Here is a 20,672-nt window from a genome sequence, read left to right on the forward strand (position 1 = left end):
AGCAGAAGACCTGAAGTTATTTTGCTGGAAAAAAACAACCGTGTTCATTTTCCTGACCGCTCTTTGAATTCCCTCGGAGGAAAGCACTCCAGTAACACAAAAACAAAAGTAGATCGTTAAAAATATGCAAGTTTTCTTTCCTGCTTAATTAGTAAGTTACTTAACTTTCCTGGATTAACACTAATAACTTCATCAGTACAGAAGCGTGACCCTTTAAACGTATGTTCCTTTGCAGACATTGCTTCCTAATTTTAGGGGTTTCATGTTGCTGAAAGTATCCGAACAATCATGTGTGGATATTTTGTAGTCAGAAGTATTTGACCAAGCTCCAGGAGCGGAGTTTCACGCCCTACTTTGAGCATCGCCGGAACCAGCTGTCGCCCTGGCTCCCTGCAGCAGCGCCAGAATCGTTCTGGCAGGATCATCGAAACTTTGCCTCCCGCCGACCTGGCTGAAGGCAGGCAAAATGGATCGCCATGAAATCACCCCAGAGGCTGACAAAACTCACCAAAATCGTCTCTCCAGTGTCACCGAGGAGGAAGAAGAACAAGATGCAGCTTACACGATTGTGACGGTCCTGGACAAAGTGGCCAACATTGTGGACACTGTGCAGGCGAGCCAGAAAAGGATAGAGGAGAGGCACAGGGAGATGGAAAATGCCATCAAGACGATACAGATCGACATTCTAAAGCTTGCCCAGGCTCATGGCAATACAGGCTACACGGTGAACAAGTTACTGGAGAAAACTCGCAAAGTCAGCTCTACCATGAAGGAGGTGCGGGCACGCGTGGAGAGGCAGAGCGCCAATGTGCGGAAGGTGGAAGCGAAACAAGAGGAGATGCTGAGAAAAAACAAATTCCGGGTCGTAATCTACCAGGTAACCAGAAACCTAATTTCTTCTAGCACTGTTATTGTGCCACCTCCTTGGTAGCTACTTGTAGGCCTCGGTTAATGAATCAAAAGCTGCCATCTGTCCAGCATGAGAGTTATTTTATGCTTTCTTTAACATTGAGTTGTGCTCCTCAGTTCCTTTCGCGCTGAACCTACTGACGGCAGCACACACGGTCTATTATTAGTGTTGGTAGGTTTCTGAGCCAGTCACATAAGATTAACTGCAGATCAGCAAGGACTATTTGTTGCCTCTCTGAAAGGTAATATGAGGCTAGCCCTGTAAATCTTGTCTTACAAACCATGCTCGACATGCGGCCCTGTTATTTTTTTCACCATATTAGGTATAAGTCCAAATAGCAAACATGTTTGTAGGCTCCTGCAACACAAACTTTCTTCTAACACTGATGTTAAAACATATGATTTATTTAATTTGTAGGTTTGCATAGTGCTGACAAATGGGGCTTTTTTTTAATTGTCTCAGTTTGCAGCAGTATATGCACAAACTAAAGCTCAGACCCACAAACCCTTCATGACAGCAAATAGTCCCTTGCATGCCATTGGAAATGGTTTAACTCAGCACCGTTCTTCCAGTCATATTGGGCAAGCAAATCATACATTTTCATTCATTGACCTCATTGTAGGATGTTCTTTGTTCTTATAAATGATTGTGTTTGGACAGAAGTTTCATGAAATGGCATGGTCTTGCCTACTTTGATACAAGTAGAAAGCGCAGGCAGCTCATGGGGTCTGCCACTTGTTAGTGTGTGCTGTGAAACCCATTTGTTCGATGGCCTGATCCTGCCTTTTGCTGAAACTTCCCCGTTCCCCAAGTCAGTAGAAAGTAAGTGTTTAATCTTCTCCTTCATACCAGCAAGTGCCCAAAGCTTCTTTCAAATGAGTTGTATTCAGCATTAGGCATTCTTGAAAATACCGGCCCGCATGAGTAAACGCAACGCGCCCCCGTCGCCCAGCCTTACACCTTGCTCTTGCATTTGTTTGTACATAAATAACATTAATTGCAATGAATGGAGCTGTGTGTTTCACTGAGTGTATTCACCAGCGTATATAGATTACATTCTTCTGCATCATCTAGTTTTCTTAAGTACTTCATTTTCTAGTCTTGGGAAAAATAGCTAAAAAAAAAAAAAGAGTAAAAGCTGAAGGTAGGAAATGTTACCTCGTTAACATGATGTTAGTACCATATGCAGCCAAATTGTGCCTTCCAGATTTTCTGAGTGATTTACTGTGGATGTTACGGAGAATTCACAGGCACAATTTGGCCTATTATTACAATTATTGCAAGCTGCACCATCATGATGGAATAGAAAACAGGCACTTTTGCTTTTTCCTTGCAAATCATTTCCCATCTAAAGGTAATAAATATCCCTGACTCCACTAGTTAATGGCATAATGCCATTTCATTGATGGGCCTTCACCATAATGATTGCAGCAGAATCAATGCTTTGAAAATATTTGTTCTTAAAACAGTATTCCTAACATAATGTTAGGAATACTCCTAGCAAGACATGAGTTGTTGCTTACTTAAAAAAATGTAGTAAAATATGGTGAAAGTAGATTTACACACAGCTATAAAGAGCAGCTGTTGCTATTTTCAGATATTTCATATAAAAGGTGGCCCTCACGATGCGTGCTTCCTCTAAGAATCACCTTCAGTAGGAGTTTCTGGTTTTGCCAGACAAGAATGACCTGCGCCTTGTTCTGTGTGTTTTATTCTCAGGTGGTACTTTGCAGGAAGGGAAATAGCATTTTTAATTGCTGTCTTTCTAGCTTCCTCTTCCTATCATAGTTGAGAACTGCCAGTAAGGATATGGATGACTTCCTCTTTAACTTCCATCCCTTTTGTAAGGTAGATTGAAGAACCTTTTCCCTCTTGCACAGAGGAGGAGCAGCTATGCTGATCCCTCTAGGATCTGACATTTAACACTTTTCTGGAGGAGGAGAACTACATTGCTCCACAAAAACTGGAACAAGCTATGTAGTCAAGAGTGCGCTGAAGCTTGAAGGCACAGGTACGCTTGTGAAAGTCTCTTTCACACAAGTGCAGTGATTTTCACACTGTTGATTTACACCAGTGTAAACATACTGCTGGTGTGCCAAGACCTGAATGACTGAAGCTTGGCTATGATGAGTGGGAGTCTGTAAATAGTTACAGAATCAGAGTACTCCCTTCACTATATTTTACAAATGCCTATAACCAAGTTGTTTATTTGGTGGTTGTGAGTGACAGCTCATCTGTAGTGAGATTTTTTTTCTGATGAACCATTTGGGACATTGTGGTGGAGCCAATGATCTGTGTGTAGCTGGTATTGAATGCCTACGTGGGTGAGCACACATGGGTTTTAGTTTTAACTTTTGGCAGAACATCAACACATGAGGAAAAGGGAAACAGCAATTAAATCCTGAAGATTTTATTTCAAGTGGATAGCTTTGATCTTACCATTGAGAGAAGGAGCAGGCAGGTTGAAAAGGATCACTGGCTGGAGGAGATTCTCCCAAGAGACCTCAGCCGTGATGAAAAGAGCTGACAATATCCTTGCATTAAAAAGAGACAAAGTGATCATCCTTGAGCATAATGATTAGGGAAATTGAGAGCATTCATTTTTAAAAGGCCATGTGGCTGAGGAAAAGATTTGGTAGCAGGCAGCTCTTCTCCCCAGGCTGGTTGCATGATTAAAAATGCCAGGTTACTCCAGACTTTCTAGTGAGGTCTTTGATCCTGGAGTGCTGTGTGCCCTGCGAGTGTAGTAGGGAACGCAAAGGACCTTACAGGTTGTACAGGTCACTGTTGACTTCTGTTCAGGTTAGTCTGATTAACCAGCTGGGAGAGCTCTCGTTTCTCTGCAGTTCAGAGAGCGTCTAATAATTTAACTTATTCTGACTAAATAATTCAGAAATTAAAGGGGATTTTTCTTTTTTTTTTAATCCTGAAAGAACTTGTTTCATTTGCTTTTCTGCATGTTTTGCAAGTCTCTCTTTAAATGAGAGCATGCAGTCACCAGAAAGTCCATGTTGCAGTTACTGGGCTCTTTTCTATTACTACTTGACGTAAGGACTGTAAATGACTAACAAATTCCTGTAAAGGGACGCATGCATTTGTTTCACTCACTGCTGTCTGACATTTAAAATTAGTGGACAGTCACAGCGGATACGGCAGAAACCAAGTAAGGTTATGGCCTGACTCGCCCAGACAGCCATGTTACAACTGATTTGTTTGCCCTGCAATTGCTCCACCACACACATGGGGAGAGTCTAGCAAAAGCAGCCTTCCATATGCCACTCATATTAAGCATAAATCAATTAAAATAAAAGTGGCTTTTCCTGTCCACTGTCCATCTGCAGCTTAATGACTTGGACAGCAAAAATGGTGAGATCAAGATAGGGAGAATAATCTGAAAATCTGAAGTGGAAGCACTTCCATCTGAAGTTGCAGTAAAAGTCAGGGTTCAGAAAGGATGCTTCAGAATAGAATTGTTAGTGTCATGGAGTTAAATAGCTCACCAAGAGCAGATTGTGCTAGGTAACTCATATTTGATCATTTTTTTTCTTTCACAGAAACATGAGAGGTCTTATTCTTTCTCATATTTATGTACCTGATATCTTACTTCATAACAGATAATCTGAAAAAAAACCAACAGATGACAGCGAATTGGGTTGAAATGGGAAGTGAGGCTTGTGATGGGTTTCTAAAAGGGTTTGCTTCTTCGTCTTTGTCAACAGTGTAATATTTTCATTAAAGATCTTGGCACAGAAAAAGGTGTGGATACTAATAAAATAGGCTCAAAATGAGGAGCTGTTAGTCCACAGAAAAACATAGGCAAGAAACCAAAAAATCTTTGGAGCTGGAGTAATGGTAATCTACATGTACACACTGTCAATTCCTGTACTTAGCAGAAGCCCTTGTTGTTAGTTTGTCTTCTGAAGGTCCTAGGGTTTGGAAAGGACAGAAAATGTTGTATTAATTGCTCACAAGATGACTGAGAGCCCACTTGATCATGTGACTCTTAAAAATGCAAAACATGGTCATGCAAGGCTTCAGGCAAGATACTTCCAGAAGTGATAGAGATCCCCAGTGTCCTTGTCTGAGCCCACCTGAACTACCACTACCTCTGTTGAATTAGGTTGTGTTCAAACTGAACAGGTTTGGAAAACAGCTACCAGGCTGATCAGAGGAAGCCCTGGTAAATGAGAGGAGACCAGGAGGTCCTAGTTGGGTTTAGTCCAGCAAGAAAAGAGGCTATGAGAGGTTGTGGATGTCATTTATGCATATACTGTGGCACAGATAAGAAGTCAAGTAAAGACCATTGGCAAAAAAAAATGAAATGGGTGTAAATTGTCCGTCAGTCATCTCAGGTCAGAAACCAGGAATGTATTCTTAGTCCTGGAGACATGAGGGTCTGGACAAAGCCTTCTGCTAGAACCCATGGGGAGAGAAGAAAATCTAAATTGCTATTAAACTAGAGTCTGAAAACTTAATGGAAAAATAGGTGGTGTAGGTTGGCTACCTGTGACAGCAGAGAACTGGCCTCAGGCACAGAGGCCTCAGCAGCCCAATGACACAGGGCCTTTGTTGGAGTCTTGTGGCATAAACCTTACAAATATTTTTACAGCTGGGACAGGTAATTGCCTTTGCTGAGATTACGGAGAATAAAAGAAACCTAACAGTTGTGTCAGAGAGTGGGGCAGGAGTCCTTTGTTTGCAGTGTCACGCGCAGTCCTTCGGTTCAAAGCACTGAGCTGGCCCCGTGCTGTGCAGCCAACAGCTGGAGGAGTGGCAGAGCCAGCCCTGGAGTACTGCTGGCAGCCAAAAAGATCATCCATTAGCCGTGATTTTAGCAAAAAATCAACTGCTTTCAACCAGCTACGGAAAACTATATTCCTAGGGATGTGTTCACAAGGAAAGAGGAGAAAGGGAAATTTAAAAAATAAATTAAAAAGCAGCTGGTGGGCCCTTAGGTTGCATATTTCAGGGGGCTGAGTTCATAGCAGATTATAAACTTGATGCTAAGCCGTTTGATCTGGTGTAACTAGAGTCCCCAGACCTGTTCCTTTGTGGTGATCCTCACAAAGGACAGGCAGTCATCTTCTCAGGGCTGCCACTGATTTTTCTCCACCTACTAATGCTGAGCGGTGGAAACAACTGATGTCAATTGACATTTGCGATGGAGGCAGTTGCTCAGGGCTGCGCTTGTGGTTGGCCTGCATGCTAGTAGAAGAGTGTGGTTACACCATGATTCTCCTGTGTCATGCCTCTGCCCCGTGGTCCTAGAGGCTGCCTGGAGTGACGTACCGACAGGAGCTGCGGCTGGCCGCTGTGGGCCCACATGTGTCTTCACTGATACTCTTCATTCCTGAGGCCCAGATTCAGGCACGGGCTTGACTCTGGGGACATGTAGCTGGGCTTTATATTCTCAGCACGGCTGAAGATAGATGAAACTTGCAATTATTCCTTTAGTACAGGAATAAAGTTAATCAAAATAGCACAGGCACAGATGTGAGATATATGTGAGGTCATTAACAGCAAGTTCAGCTTTTGGGCTGAGATTCATCTTGCCAGGCATTAGACATCAGCAACACAGGTGTTTGTACATTTGACCTGTAGACTTCCCTCAAGCAAGCAGAGAGAAATGTACGGAGCCTGGTCCACCCAATCTGTTGTAGACATCTGCTTCTGGACACAGTTTCTACAAGTACCTGTTGTCTTCGTTGGGTTGAAAGGGTGTCCAGAAGCAAGTTCATATGGAGACATGCTTGCTTGGGCAGACGAGTTCAGCAGCACCCCACGCATGGCTGCGTTTCTGTTGTACTTGAGAGCCCTTCCCTGCTCGAGCTCGCTTGTCAGAGCAGTCACCTTGTGAGGAATGAATGAATCAGAACATCACCAAACACTTCTTTTTGTCGTGTCACATCTTTTGATCTCTCTTTCTCCTCTGCTGACAAAGGCTTGGTATCTACCGATAAATTGGAAGTGAGAAATTTCATCCGTTTGATTGCACACCTGCGGACTGACCTCCAGAGCTGTTCCCTAGGCTAGCTCTGTAAAACAATACCAAAGCAAAGTAAGTGGGAAGCTTTAATTTTCCCCCGGCACTGCCGTAGCCCTCTTTATGCAGCACGCAGTGGCCCGGAGCCAAGGGCTTCTCCGAGTGCTGCGGTGTGACCGGGTAACGCTTGCTCCTTCTCTGTGGCTTGCTGCCGTCAGAGAATGAGCTGGGGTTCTTTACAGTCGTAAATGAATTTCTGGCAGAATTTAAAGAAAAGGGATGTGTATTAGGCTTCACTAAAGAGAACTGAAGAGAGCTGACTGTTCTGGCCAAGCTGCTTTTTCATTATGTAAAAATAATTCTAAATGCAAGGAACAGCACTTGGCCATAAAGTCTTACGTGCTGAAGTGTTTATTCTGTATCTACTTTACTTGATAAAATCCCTTAGGTGCCCTTTCAGAATAATCCCATTCGTCTCTCATCTGAGCAGCTTTTTGGCCTGATGGCAGGAATTTTGAAATGGCATATTTGCAGAAAAATGGAAAGGATCGCTTGAGATTTATAAAGCTTCACTCTTAACTGTTAGAATATGAGTAAAAGGACTGAATAATTTGTAATTGGTTATTCATCAGCGGTCTCATATTGATTTAGAGAACTATTTCAAGGAGATGTTTTAATGATTTACCTCGGCTGTCGGTTTGAATATCAAATCATTCATTTGACATGCAAATTTTCAGGATTTTTTTTTAAACATTGTGGACGCAGTTTCCTGGCCATGTGCTGCCAGTCATTTGCATCCCTAGTCGTCATAGACACGGCAGCAGCGCCAGACCAGGCGCTGGGTGGCCTTCGACCATTTCTCTGCTTTGTGCTCTGCTTCAGAATTTCAGGTGATCGCCAGTCCCATCTGTGCTTGTGTTAATCATCACCTGCATCTTCCCTGTCACGCATCCCACGGCTGAAAGATCGTTTGCCTTGACCTTTTCCCTGTGCAACACAATGACTCCGAGTTACGGAGTTTCATTGGTCTCTCCTCCCTACTTTTCCTGTGAGCAGTTTCTTTAGGATCATTTTGAGTCTTGATTTTATATGTGTGTGTATATATATATATACACAAAAATATAGATATATAATATGATTTTATATATATATATAATTTTTCATTATTTATTTGGTCATTCTATTTTTCTCAGCTATTGTTTTTTGTATTTGATAAAGTTTTGCTTTGCTAAAGTTTTCATTGAAATTAGATAATCATTGAGAGCTGGTAATAGTCACCTTTATTAAAACTTGTTAGAGTTATATTTGAAGTTATTTGAAAAGAGAATGCAAAACTGGTTTATAGCCTTTCTAGCATGCATTTACACATATGACAATGTATTATCTTTTTTTCGTCTTGCCGACTCTGGAGGCCCAGTCTGGGCTTTGAAATACAAACCCAGAATACGTGTGCAAAAAACCATGAAAGGACAACGGGAGGAAAGCTCTTGAACTAGCCACACCCGTTAAAATGCTCTTATATCCCATTATTTTTTATTTCTAAAAGACATTATAATAAAGTTTTTACTGAAATAATTTGAAGTGTTAATGTACTTAAAGCCTAAATATTGTTGTACGGTGATTCTACGCCACTGCTTCATCTGGCGAACCCAGTGGACTCTAAATTAGCAACGCACCTTTTCTTAATGAAAGTAATGATACTGCTGCTATTAATTTTTGATCCCATCTCTGCTTGCAAAGCTAAGGAGTGGCAATGCAGCTAACAAGTTTGTGAGGGAATTTTTTTAATAACATTTTTCCTTTGCACAGCCTCACTGACCGTGCTGAAGGCACGACATTCCTCTCCCAGCAGCCCCCTTGGTTTATTTGCTCCTTTGTTGGGCAACGAGGGAGAAAGGTGCTATTAGAGCCGACCTGATCTTTGCCAGGACACAACTGCAATATCTGAGGCATTGCTAAACAATTTGCTCTGCCACTTCCCTTCTTTCCCTGCCCAGGGATGAGAACAGCCTGACTGTGCAGGCGGGGTTATCAAGCAGGCATGTTTTGAGACAGTGTCTTTTCCCCTGCAGTTTTTCATTATCTGAGCATCGCCACCTCGAGAGTCTCATAACGTTCCCTAAGGGCATTGCCACATTTAAGATTATTTACCTATTGTTTGTAAGGTTTCTGTCAGGTGAAAAGGAGTCTACATCTTGCACTTTGCAAAGTTTAAGGAGCAGATGCCTTAGCCTTCCTTCAAAAATGCCTTGCAATGTCATATGGGAGAAAAATGGTGCTGCTGTGATCCCTTCCTTGAGATCAGGAGACACCAATAGTGCCTGCAAATTGGTCAGTGGCCTCGTGTGCTGATGCAGAACAGCGAGCATTTTGGCAGCTGATGAAAAGTTTGAGAAGCGAAAGGCCTGTGTAAAGGATACAGACTTCATCCCTTCAAAAATTTTCTAATTGTGAATTAAATTGAAATGGGAGCAGAGGGAGAAAATGACAATGATGGAGTCAGATTTTCTTGGGAACCCAGTGTTAGAAATATCTGGGTTTCCATATCCTCTGTCCCCATTCAAATAAATACCATGCTGGCCTTCTTTCAGCAAAGCTGAGGTTTACTCATCTGTTTACTTTGTATTCAGCCAGGACATTAAAACTCAGACTTCACTGGCTGGAAGTTAAATACTCAAAAACTAGGAAAAGTCAAAGTTCAGGTTTAGAATGTTTTCTTAGCAAACTTACTGTGCCAGAGGCATCACCGGCCGCTCCCGAATTGTGCAGTTGTTCTGTTACGACGTGACACCTTTAAGTCTTGCTTGTTAAATTTGTTTATTAAGCAGTGGCTCTAACTAATCTTACAGCTTTGTGGCTTCTCTATTTCTCTCCCTGCCCAGCTGAACTGCAAAGGTCTCCCTTATCATTGTGACCAATGCCTTCGGCCCTTCCTCTGCTACCACGGAACCTGAAGCCTTTCTCCTTCCAGACCTCATTTCCTTTCACACACATGCATTTTTCCAAAATATTTCCTGTTTCTGACTCTTTTCTCTGCTACATCCATTCATAACACACCTTCCCTCTTCTCAGCATCACCATTCCCTGCCGAAAACAAGATCTACAAGCAAGGTACCTGAGGCAAAGCTGTGTTTGCTCAGGACAGATGGAATGACTCACAACACAGCCAGCTCCTCAGCAGAGAGCTTATTTCTTTGTGTCTGAGCTCAGCTCCGTTCTCAAACTGGTGGAAAACACCCAAATGTTTACATGTCAGTGGAGAGGCAGTGTAGGGGTGAGAAGGTGGGAGCTGCATAATGTGGGCGTATACGCTATGATTTTGTACAAAAACGAGACTACCTCCAAATCAACCACTTACATGACTGATTTCCAAACTTTTTCCTTGCAGGAAAAGGAAAAAAAAAAATGTTTCATTTTGAAAGGTTAAGGTCTATTTTCAATGTCTTGAGTGGTGGACTAACTTTTCAGATTATGGCCAATGAGCACATTGGGACCAGTGTGAGCACCTGTCGCAGGGTGCACCCTCTCCAGGTGCTCAATTCCTTCTCACCCTCCCCTAAGATCGGGCTGTCCAGTCCTGCTACTTCCAGTCCCATCTGCTTTCAATCCAAGAAGAAAGCTGTCACTTCGTTTAGGGCTCTGTCCTGTGCAACTGAAATCCGTAGGCGTTTGGTCTTTGCTTTTAGTGAGTCTATAAATGAGCTGGTAGCTTTGACTCCATCTATTTCCCACCTGGTGCTAAAACTTATCACTCCTGCTTTAGGAAGGATGAGTTCGTACCATCTCTCTACCCCACTCATATCTAGTGATAAGAAGAAATGAGGAGGACCAGGAGAGAGAGCAGATGAGAAAGCTTTCCTACTGAGTCTAAATCACTTCATTTTTATTATGAAACCCCCCTAACATGTTAGCCAGTTTCACTAATACTTTCCACTTCAGTGACATCTTCCATCCAGAAATTCAGAGAGGAGATAGAAACTCACACTATTTTTTAGCCTTGCTACATTTGGTTCTGCAAGATGTGTGCAGAAAGCAAGGAAAAAGAGAAAAACAGAGATTTGGCAAAGATGATTCTCAGAGTCTGTAGCAGAATGACAAATGTTCCTCAGGACCTGCAGCTCTAGTTTCTGTGCCATCTCACGTGTTATTGTTTGTAAGTCTTAATTCTAATACACGTGTATGAAAGTTAAAGGGCTCTCTTCTTTAGGTAATAGACTGGAAAGCTAAATACTATAAAAATCTGGCAAACAATTGACAAAATGTACAGAAAACTTTGTTCTTCTTCCAAAGTAAGACAGCTTAAATATTGCCGACAAAATAGTCTCTCTGCCTTCACTCTTTTTAAAAAGTGATCTTCATATGAACACCATACCCTGTTCCTCACATTGTGTTCATTTCTGTACGTACTGAAATTTTCGAATAGTCATTCTGGAAACATTTTTCTTACCATTTCAGCTGAAGGAGCGGGCTGTAATTTACAAACTTTGAGGAATCATTATCCAGCTGTGTTTTAGTTCATTTTCAGAAAAGAAGGGTTTATGTTTATATATAGAAGTCTTTATATAATTAATGTTAATTTGCACATGTTAATGAAGATTATTATTAGCAAAGCATTGTAGTTTTGTTCCTCATGATTTTGACAGATGAGTTGAATAACATTCTGCTGTAATCAATGCAACATAACTCGTCCCTATATTTTCTAAGCATTAACAACTATTTTACTAGAGGGTTTTTAATGAAGCCAAGGCATGATGATAAGTGGGCTTTATCTGCCAAATAGCTTATTGTATTTTATTTTACATATTGCTAGGACTCTGTAAAATAGCATTAAACATGACTTGCTACTATATGAGTCACTGTGAAAAATGACAGATGACTTTATGGCTGGAAATCAGTTCACAGCAAAATATTCAGTAAGACTGACCCATTCTTCATGGGTTCACAACTGCTACTCTCTCTCCTGTTTTCTACGTTAAGGTAATAATGCTAAGGACAGACCTCAGACACTGTCATGCCTCAGAAATCAGGTGAAGTAGTTCGTACTAATGGGAAACAGCTTAGAGAAGTTTTATATAGCTGTTGTACCTGTCTGCACCCCAAAGGGCTGCTCCTCTTGGGAGAAGAGCACATGCACGTGCACATAAATAGGTAGTGGGGAAGAAAGGGCTGGCATTGTCCATCTCATACACCTCCTACAAGTTACGGGTTTTCTGCTCTGCGTACACTAGTACTTCTAGACAGAAGTGACCCACTGGCACTGAGCCACAAATGTATAATGTCCATGCAGACAGCAGTCTTCAGATCAGGGGATCAGCTCTCTTAGGAGATTCTCCCTGTTCAGATAAGTCATACTACTGAATCCTTCCATTACCACAAGCTTTTTTCGTTTTGGTTTTTTTTTTTTTTGAACATGCTTAACCACTAAGTGATTCTTGGTAAATGTTTACTTTGGACAGCTTTTGAAAGTCTTCTGTAGGTCTTCGAGTTCTGAGCCTCTAGCAGTCTTTCTTTGGAGGGGCTACATACCTTCCTCATGCTAAGATACCTAGGATAGTCACCACTTCCAAGCACGCAGCTAATATGTATCATATGTATAATATAAAGCCCTAATACCGCATGCTCATAAAGGCCACCAAACTCGTCACAGGAGATAGAGGTGCTTGCTCAGGGTCATTCATATTTTTCCAGATGGAACAAGTCAAGTTCATCTCAGCGATGGTGCAGGTGCTGAGTGAATTGTATGGAACTGGGTTTAGTGAATAACATCTCATTCCTTTAGTGACTTTGTCCCCTTGTGGAGCCAGTACATGTAAGTTAACGTGTTGGGGTTTATCTCCTTCTGGGCAGCAACAGAAATGTTTGCTAAGTTCCAATTAGTAAAAAATGTGCAATTACCTTGCTGACAGTAAAGGGCTGAAACTACTGATGTCATTGAAGCACTCATTTGGAAGATTGTACAGCTGGCACAAGCACAGGAGCCTGTTTTGTCTATAGGATGTCTACTTTTATTGGTGAGGAATAATGGATCTAGATCCTGTCTCTGAGAAGCTTCAAAAAAAACCTCATGAACAGGACAAATCTGCTCTGAAAACCATTAGGGGCCAGTAAACATAGGACCATGGCATTCATTAGTTTCAGGTAGAACCACACTGACAAGAAATCTTTAATCAGGTATGATGTCTTTACAGAACTTGGCACAGGTTTCTTCTGCCATTTGTATTCTGTGTAGATCACAAATTATGATGGTAGAAGCCTACCTTACTTTGTTACAATATTGTGCTTCAGTTAGCATTAATTAACTACAAGCCAACAAACAAAATACTTGAATTGCCATCCTTTTAAAACACATCTGCTGGAAGATGACTCTGTGCTTTCATTTACAGGAGGAAACCGAGTGTCCTTCATCTCTCTCTGTTGTCAAAGAGAGGACAGCAGGTGAAACTCTAGAGGATGATATCTTCCCACCTGATGATCTGTCTTCTGATGAAGAATATTATATCGAAGAAAGCAAAGCAGCTCAGTTCAAGAAATCGGGCATGAGGCGCATAGATGATATCAAAAAGGCATTTTCAAGGGAAAATATCCAAAAGACGAGACAAAATTTTGGCAAGAAGGTAAACAGGCTTCGAACTAGAATAGTGACCCCTGAGAGGAGAGAGAGGATCAGGCAGTCGGGAGAGAGACTGAAACAATCTGGGATGAGGATCAAGAAAACCATTTCACAAGCTGCCCCAACAAAGGAGACATTCAAGATCCATAAAAAAAATAAAGAACGAACAGGAGCAGAAGGTCAGGAGGGGATCCAGGAAGCTGGTGTGCACATGGCCTCTGAGCTCGCAGCAGCAGAGCCCTTCACTGAAGAAATCTCTTACACAGAAGTGATCACTAAGGTAAAGAAAGACAAGAATAATGCAACAAAAGGTACTTCCCAGTCAACTGAAAAAGGAGTGACAATGCCAGAAGTCGTTCTTAAGCAGGAAGGAAAAGAAGGAGGAGGAGGCGATGATGTCCCTTTGCTGGACTTAAAGCAATCAGTGTAAGGAATTCATTAGCAAACACACCGTACTACCCTTACTGAACAAGAGAGCACAGTATGTGTTCATTCAGCTTTAAAAAAATGTATGAATTTGTGTTGTTTCACAAAACATGTGTTGGTGGTGTTCTATCATTTACGCGGGTGTCTGTAGTGTTGTCTTCCTGACAAAAGCCAAGCCATGCCAACGGAATGAAGGGGCTCCCCCTCGGTCTTGCACTGTGCCGATAGCCGAGAGCCACCGATAGCTCTAATCAGAAAAGAATAACAATTACTTCATATTAGCAAAAGGACTACGGAAAATGTTAATTTAGCAATATGAATCTTTTCATTTAAGGGCCCTCACTGAAAAAGCAGAAGGAGGAAATTCCTGGTTTATCCAGAGTGTAATAAAATGTGGCAGGAATGATAGGTTTTTGAGTAAATTGTGTTTCTTCTGAGTGGAAAAGTAATGTTCCTGGAATAACTAAAGATTATTTCTAGAGTTCTGGAAGAGGAAGGTTTGATGTACATAAGGAATGCATTTTCTGCACTTCTAGAGGGAGAATAAAAAAGCAGAAGACACATTAAATAAGGAATAGCAGGAGGAAAAGAGAATGAGGTATCGTATTGATGTTTTGGAAAGATGTGATTGTGAGAAAAGCAAAGGTATGAAGCAGCAAAAGAGGAATAAGATTGATGCATGGGTTCTGGATAAATAGAGAAAAAAAATAGAATATTGTAACTGAAGTTTACAAGTGAAGTTGTAACTCGAGATTTTTTCAAGTATTGTTACTCTATCCAGAGGATCATAGGGCTCATGAACATAACTGACCAGACAAGGGAACTGTTTTGTTTTCCATTCTCTGTGCTTTTTCTGAGCTTCACTGCAATTAAAATCTATTCTACAAAGCCACTGAAGTACAGGGCCAATCCATAACCCAATTCTTTGTTTCCTATCCTCATCGTTATCGACCAGCCACAGCCTCAGGGATTACGAGACAGACCCCCCCTTTGGAGTATGGAATGTTGTTTATTTGCAACACTCAGGAGCCAGTGCCGTGACATCAGATATGTTTGTAAATTCGGCCGCTACGCTGACGCGGGGTGCAGGACTGTACTGCTCTCTTCATTCTTAAACGGAGTTGCCTTCAAAGCACTTACTGAAAGCAATGTTAGTCATTACTCTGTGTGAAACTTGTACAGTATTGCCAAAAGCTGTATGATTGTATTTAATATCTCAGATTCATTTTAACAGCGGAGCGTAACTTGGTTATCTGTATACATTGTTTGAGGACTCCCAGCTAATTGTTAATCTATAATTTAAATATAATTAGTTTGATTTCAAATATTCTGCCTGCCAGTTCTTTCATTTATTCTGGTGTACGTCACACTCGAAGTGAAACTATTGCTTTAGCAATAGTAATTAGGGAACACTGGTCAGGGAAGGTCAATGTCGCACTATGTCAATGACATTTCAAATCAAATTAATGTTGTTGGGTTGGAAGCAGCAACTCCACTGAATGGAAGGGCAGGATAGGGCAAGAGAGGGAGACACGGAGAGGAAGATATTTCTTTCAACAGGAACTTGTACATCTCCACTGTACCATAATTACATGCAAAAAGAAAAAAAAAGGGTTTGCCTATAGGATAGATCGGAGGTGTTGTTTGGTTGGTTTTTTACTAGTTATAGGAAGTGTTTTCTACAAGTGTGTTCTTCTTCAAGTTCTGTATAAAACTGTAGCTATTTTCCGTGAAATATGGTATGGTTTGTCTGGTTCCTCCGTAATACGGCCTGCATTCTGTTCTTCAAGATTTGACGTTTTCCTGAACTGACAAACAGGGTTTAGTTATTGAAATGAAAATGTCAAAGTTCAAAGAAGCTATTTCTTTGCATTTTTATACAGCAGAACACTAAGTGCTAGAGCATAATTGCCTATAGATTTTCTTTATATAGCATTTAATTTTCTCATTTTGTTTGACAAAGAAAGGAAGTGATGCAGTTTCCATGGAGCTTATCATATAGCACCACATATAACCTCTATCAAATATGTATTTTTTTTAATGTTTACTTCTAACTTCAGTTGTTCAGAGGATGATTTGTTTTCACAGCAAGGAGTGAGTTCTTCAGGTGTGCAAAGTATTTCACTGTCTGCTCTTCATTTTAAGCTATTATTAAAGTTAATTTACTGCACATCCCCTCATACAGGTAGAGGATGGGGAGGACACTGTGGTTTACAACCTCAATTTCTATACAACAGCACAGCCTTTTGCTGCTTGGAGTCCCCCTTATCTTTTTCATCATTTCCAAGAGCAATACTGTGGAAGCCCAATCCTTCACCCTTCTCAGAAACAAAATTCTCAATGAAATCAGTTGATGTACAGCTGTACTGCAGGGAGGCTTGGTCTGTATTTTTTGAACAGGTGGTTTCAGTTGGTAAGATAATCTTGCCGGCACTGTGTGTGTAACAAGTGCTGCTCCTGGCTCAGTGGGAGAAAGGGACCCTGTCCCTGTCTGCTCTGTTTTCCAAGAACAAATCTGGCACTTTCTGCTTGGTTGTGGGTGGGAGTGTGAATATCAAACTTCCTCATGGAAAAAGCCCTGCAACTGCTAACTGCAGAGTATAACTGGTTGTGGGAAAGGATGAACTACTTTCTTAGATGCCAGCTGAAAAGACATGGAAGTGTTTATACAAAAATTGAAAGTGTTTACAAGGAGGAAAAAAGTGACTAACAAAGCGTTCACTGCAAGTCCTTCTTTAATAACATACAACAGCAATTTGTTTGCTTTGAATTTGTGCTAGCAAAAAAAATCCAAACACGTTATCTGTCAATAGCTATTAAAAGTGCAGTAGCAATCACCCTGCAATTACAGGGTAGACAGCAATGGTGGTAACACACAAAAATGACTTCAACCATTTCAGGTGAATCTACTCGTACAAATGGTCTGCGTGTCTTCTACTTTTTTTTTTTACCTAAACTGATGCAAAATGCAGAATAAAAAGCAGTTAAGAGGTTTGAGTTTGCAGGATTCAGGCACTAACGACAATGGAGCGAATACTAATAGAGCCACACTGGAGTTCAGATGTGTTTACTCTGAGAAGAGTTTCAAAACTTTTTTCTTGCTACTAACGGAGGATATGCACATCTTCCTTAAAATGAGATATAGGTTTAAAAATGAGTTAATATGTGCAAAGGCCAACTACTCATGCAAAGATCACTTCTATGATCCTTTGCGTATTCAAGGAAATGGTAACATCCATTTGTAAAACCACCCAGTAAGTTTACAAATGCAAAATCAAAGGAACTGTGCATTGGAATATATGCAGATGAACATTAAGTTTTACCATACGTTTAATCTATTTGTCATTACAGCTTCAATATTGCTACAGATGAGAAGTTTTTAACTACAAAGTTGAATTTATAAAGAATTATATTATATTATGAAGTCTTGTATTAAGAAAAGATAACATCTACAAAAGAACCACGATAAATGTTAGAGCAGTTGTCACTACCATAAGCACTTTTTTTCCTAGTGATTCCATTATGAGCAAGCCAGCTGATCATATTCTCACTTGCTTTATAACAGTTGCTAAATTTTACAGCTGTTTTCCCTCTGATATTCCCAGGATAAATATATTTCGTATTTTTGCTGTGAACAGAGTAAACTGATCTAGGTGCAATTAACACAATCTCCATACGTCATTTGCTAATTCCCAGACCCCTGTGAAAAAGTAGCCACCACTTTGACAATAACAATGAAAGTCCTACTGGCTGTAGATTAATCTTAGAATCATAGAATCGTAGAATGGTTAGGGTTGGAAGGGACCTTCAAAGGCCATCTAGTCCAACCCCCCTGCAAGGAGCAGGGACATCTCTAACCAGATCAGGTTGCTCAGAGCCCCGTCCAACCTGGCCTTGAACATTTCCAGGAATGGGGCATCCACCACCTCTCTGGGCAACCTGTTATAGTGTTCTACCAGCCTTATTGTAAAAATGTTTTTCCTAATATCTAATCTAAATCTACCTCCCTCTGTTTTGAAACCATTACCCCTAGTCCTGTCACAACAGGCCCTACTGAAGAGTCTCTCCCTGACTCTTCCTATGGGGTTCTTTTTTAATAGCTATCTGTTGGTCTTTATTTTGAACTGCAGAGCAGTGCAACCCCTCGTAAAGTCCAATGATCTGGATTCTGCACTGTTTTCAGATACAGAGAGAAAATGTACGTCAGATCTGTTCTCCGGGGCTTTTTGTAGACAGGGCAAGAGTACACACTTCCTGGTTGCTTCTTTGGGTCATCCAGTGCAGTCGTGCTAACAGCATACACATGGACTACAGGAAGACTTGTAAACAGCACCTGAGAATGTTAAAAGAGACACAGGGCTGAGCATTAAAGAAGCAGGATAGGTTGTCTGAACTCCAGACGCTGAAACGAGATTCAGTGATGGCCTCCAGCGAAAGCACCAGCACTTCAGCAGAGGTGCACGCAAGAACACAAGTCCTATGCTCACTACTACATTGACACCAACATATCTTTAAGCCAGTGGAGGCTCAGGGATAACAGGCATCAGGAAGCCTGGGAGGAAAATAAAGCAGGATAAACCTGTAAAACTGCACACCGTGGAACTGGATGGAAAAACAACAGTGTGGTTCTAGGAGGGAGCAAAATCATTGTCTTTTTTCCTGTCCTTTGCCTCTTCAGCTACTGTTCCCCATTCTTTCCCAACCTCCTGTTCCCTGAATGGTAGTACTGGAGCTACAAAGGCCAGGCTGCATTTAGCAAGCCTCCCTGTTATCTCTGCATTGCTGGCAGTGGAGTTTCAAAGACCTAAGGTGCTTCGGGTCTTCCAGGAATATAAAGTATTTATTGGCAGGGGGAAAACAGACCCAAACCCAAAAGCAACATGGAGGCTTGCTGAACACTCCAGGACACTTGAGTAAATTCCATGTTTGAAGGTGTCTTTTGATGACCCAGGCAACAGCTGTCACCAGAAGCTACAGCTGCCAAGGTTTAGTTTGGAAAAGCTTGCTGTCAGCCAGACACAGAAGTGTTTTACCTACAGAGAGATATTAGTTCAATTCTTGGGCAGTTATCAAGGGTTTGGAAAAAGTTTACCAGTGCAGACAATGGCAGCTTTCCCTGGGCAGTGACCACAGCATCTAATCACTACTCCATAGCTAGATTTTAAATCTGCTTAGTTACATTGGTAAAATGCAACTCCATGCACGGATAACTGAGCATAAGCCCAGAACTAATACTCTTCCTTCTATTCAAAAACAAATACCAGCGATTTCTAGCCATCCAAACCCTGACCTCCACAGCTGCTGTCATCCAACTCAGTCCTGGGTTTTGGAAGTTGTAATAGGGTCCCACTTGCTCAGTCAAAAGAAGGCTGACTATGGGTTGTGCTATTTTATTCAAACATACCTGTGCTTCTGGAGCCCCTGCAGCCAAGAAGCCAGCATTTGGTCTGCTCTAGTGCAGTATATCTAGATGCATTTTTGTTCGGTTTTGGTGGGTCCACCCCCTGTCCTCTTCCCAGTCCTGCTAATGTCTTACCCTCATAAAACCTGTTGTGAAACCACTGCTTATAGGCATGCAAAAAGCTTCCCGGTGTTCTCTGAGCACACTGTATTATGCCACAGTCAGTCATGCTCACTTGATTCTTACCTTTGGTGCTGACTCGACCAGCTTACTGTTTCTGCGGTCCCAACCTGCCCCTTCTAGGAAAAGGCCGTATATGTAAACACCACCAATGTCAGCAGGGGGAGGGCCGATGACGTCTTCTTTCATCATCTTGGTCACTTCATTGTGTAAAACAACACTGTCCAATGCCCATCCTTTTGCTAAATTCCTGCGAGTTGTCTCTTGTCTCATAGCAGTTAGGAATCCCTAAGGAGATCGAATATGACATAGATAGTTTTAGAAAACAAAATTACCCATTTCAAACTTTTTTTTCCGGTATAACTGACATCAGCAGTATAAAACCTCATCCCACAGAATCTCATGTACATATAAAACTAAATTCAGTAGCACAAATCCAGTGCTTTCCTACACTTTCCCAGTACTGTGCATTCTTATATATTTGGTGTGCATGTGTTGGTGCTAAGAAGCTACCAAAGGGGCTTATTTAACATACTGGAAATTGCACGTATAACTCACCTCACCCCACATGCCCACTTTATGACCAACTAGACGGAGAGAGGTTTACAAGGCTGCCAGATTAATGTGTTTTGTGAGGTTCCAAGTACAGGTAATTGCTAAGCCACAAATAACACTGGTATTTTGTGTGCTATATTACTCATCTTTTCTTATACCAACACTGTGAAAACACTTTCCAGTTAACAAATCATGAAGCATTTTACAGAATACAAAGGAAGGACAAAGTGGAATCATGCAATGAAATAGCGAAATGCCCGTGTCACTTTGCTCAGTGTAAAGCCTTAATATATTACAATAACGCACTATTGTAGACACGAGTAAGGGAAACTCACAGCACTTCAGCAGCACAGAGTGAAACTCTCCATTCTGAAGAGCTACAGTCTCACAATACGGCTACACGCTGTCACAAGACAAGGCTGGCTGAAGATGCTGGTTAGCTTCTCTCATATAACTACCTGCCCGTAAGCACGCACACCGCAGTACATGAGAAGTACCTTAGTCCTAAGAAACGGGAGAGTAGACTGCTTTGCACTTCCAGCGGACATGCTGTGCATGTACACCTTATTTTACCTCATGGAAATCCATTTGCATAGCTGGGAGATGA

General features: G+C 41.5%; 2 protein-coding genes across 2 annotated transcripts in view; one reads left to right on the forward strand and one right to left on the reverse strand.

Moving 5' to 3' along the window:
• Positions 1–289: 289 nt before the first annotated feature.
• Positions 290–15,254, forward strand: CAVIN4 (caveolae associated protein 4). The gene is made up of 2 exons (XM_086742106.1): positions 290–877; positions 13,277–15,254. Exons 1-2 carry the CDS (start codon positions 467–469, stop codon positions 13,931–13,933), a joined length of 1,068 nt encoding a protein of 355 aa, XP_086598232.1. The 5' UTR covers positions 290–466; the 3' UTR covers positions 13,934–15,254.
• Positions 15,255–18,011: 2,757 nt separating this feature from the next.
• The window catches only part of LOC104487108 (dynein axonemal heavy chain 5), a 175,453-nt gene continuing 172,792 nt past the window's right edge, over positions 18,012–20,672 (reverse strand). Inside the window, exons 75-76 of the mRNA XM_086742108.1 lie at positions 19,577–19,798; positions 18,012–18,262 (exon numbers count right to left, since the gene is read on the reverse strand). Coding sequence (XP_086598234.1) covers positions 18,044–18,262; positions 19,577–19,798 — 441 coding nt within the window. The 3' untranslated portion in view covers positions 18,012–18,043. The remainder of the gene's footprint in view (positions 18,263–19,576; positions 19,799–20,672) is intronic.

The sequence above is a fragment of the Chlamydotis macqueenii genome, chromosome 2 (assembly GCF_036417535.1).
Source record: "Chlamydotis macqueenii isolate bChlMac1 chromosome 2, bChlMac1.mat, whole genome shotgun sequence".
NCBI classification, from domain to species: Eukaryota; Metazoa; Chordata; class Aves; order Otidiformes; family Otididae; genus Chlamydotis; species Chlamydotis macqueenii.

Excerpts from the sequence above, each read along its gene's own strand:
- CAVIN4 (XM_086742106.1), top strand. The coding sequence starts at position 467 with ATGGATCGCCATGAAATCACCCCAGAGGCTGACAAAACTCACCAAAAT. Across the intron at positions 878-13,276 it reads TCCGGGTCGTAATCTACCAG|GAGGAAACCGAGTGTCCTTC; the intron begins GTAACCAGAAAC and ends TTTCATTTACAG.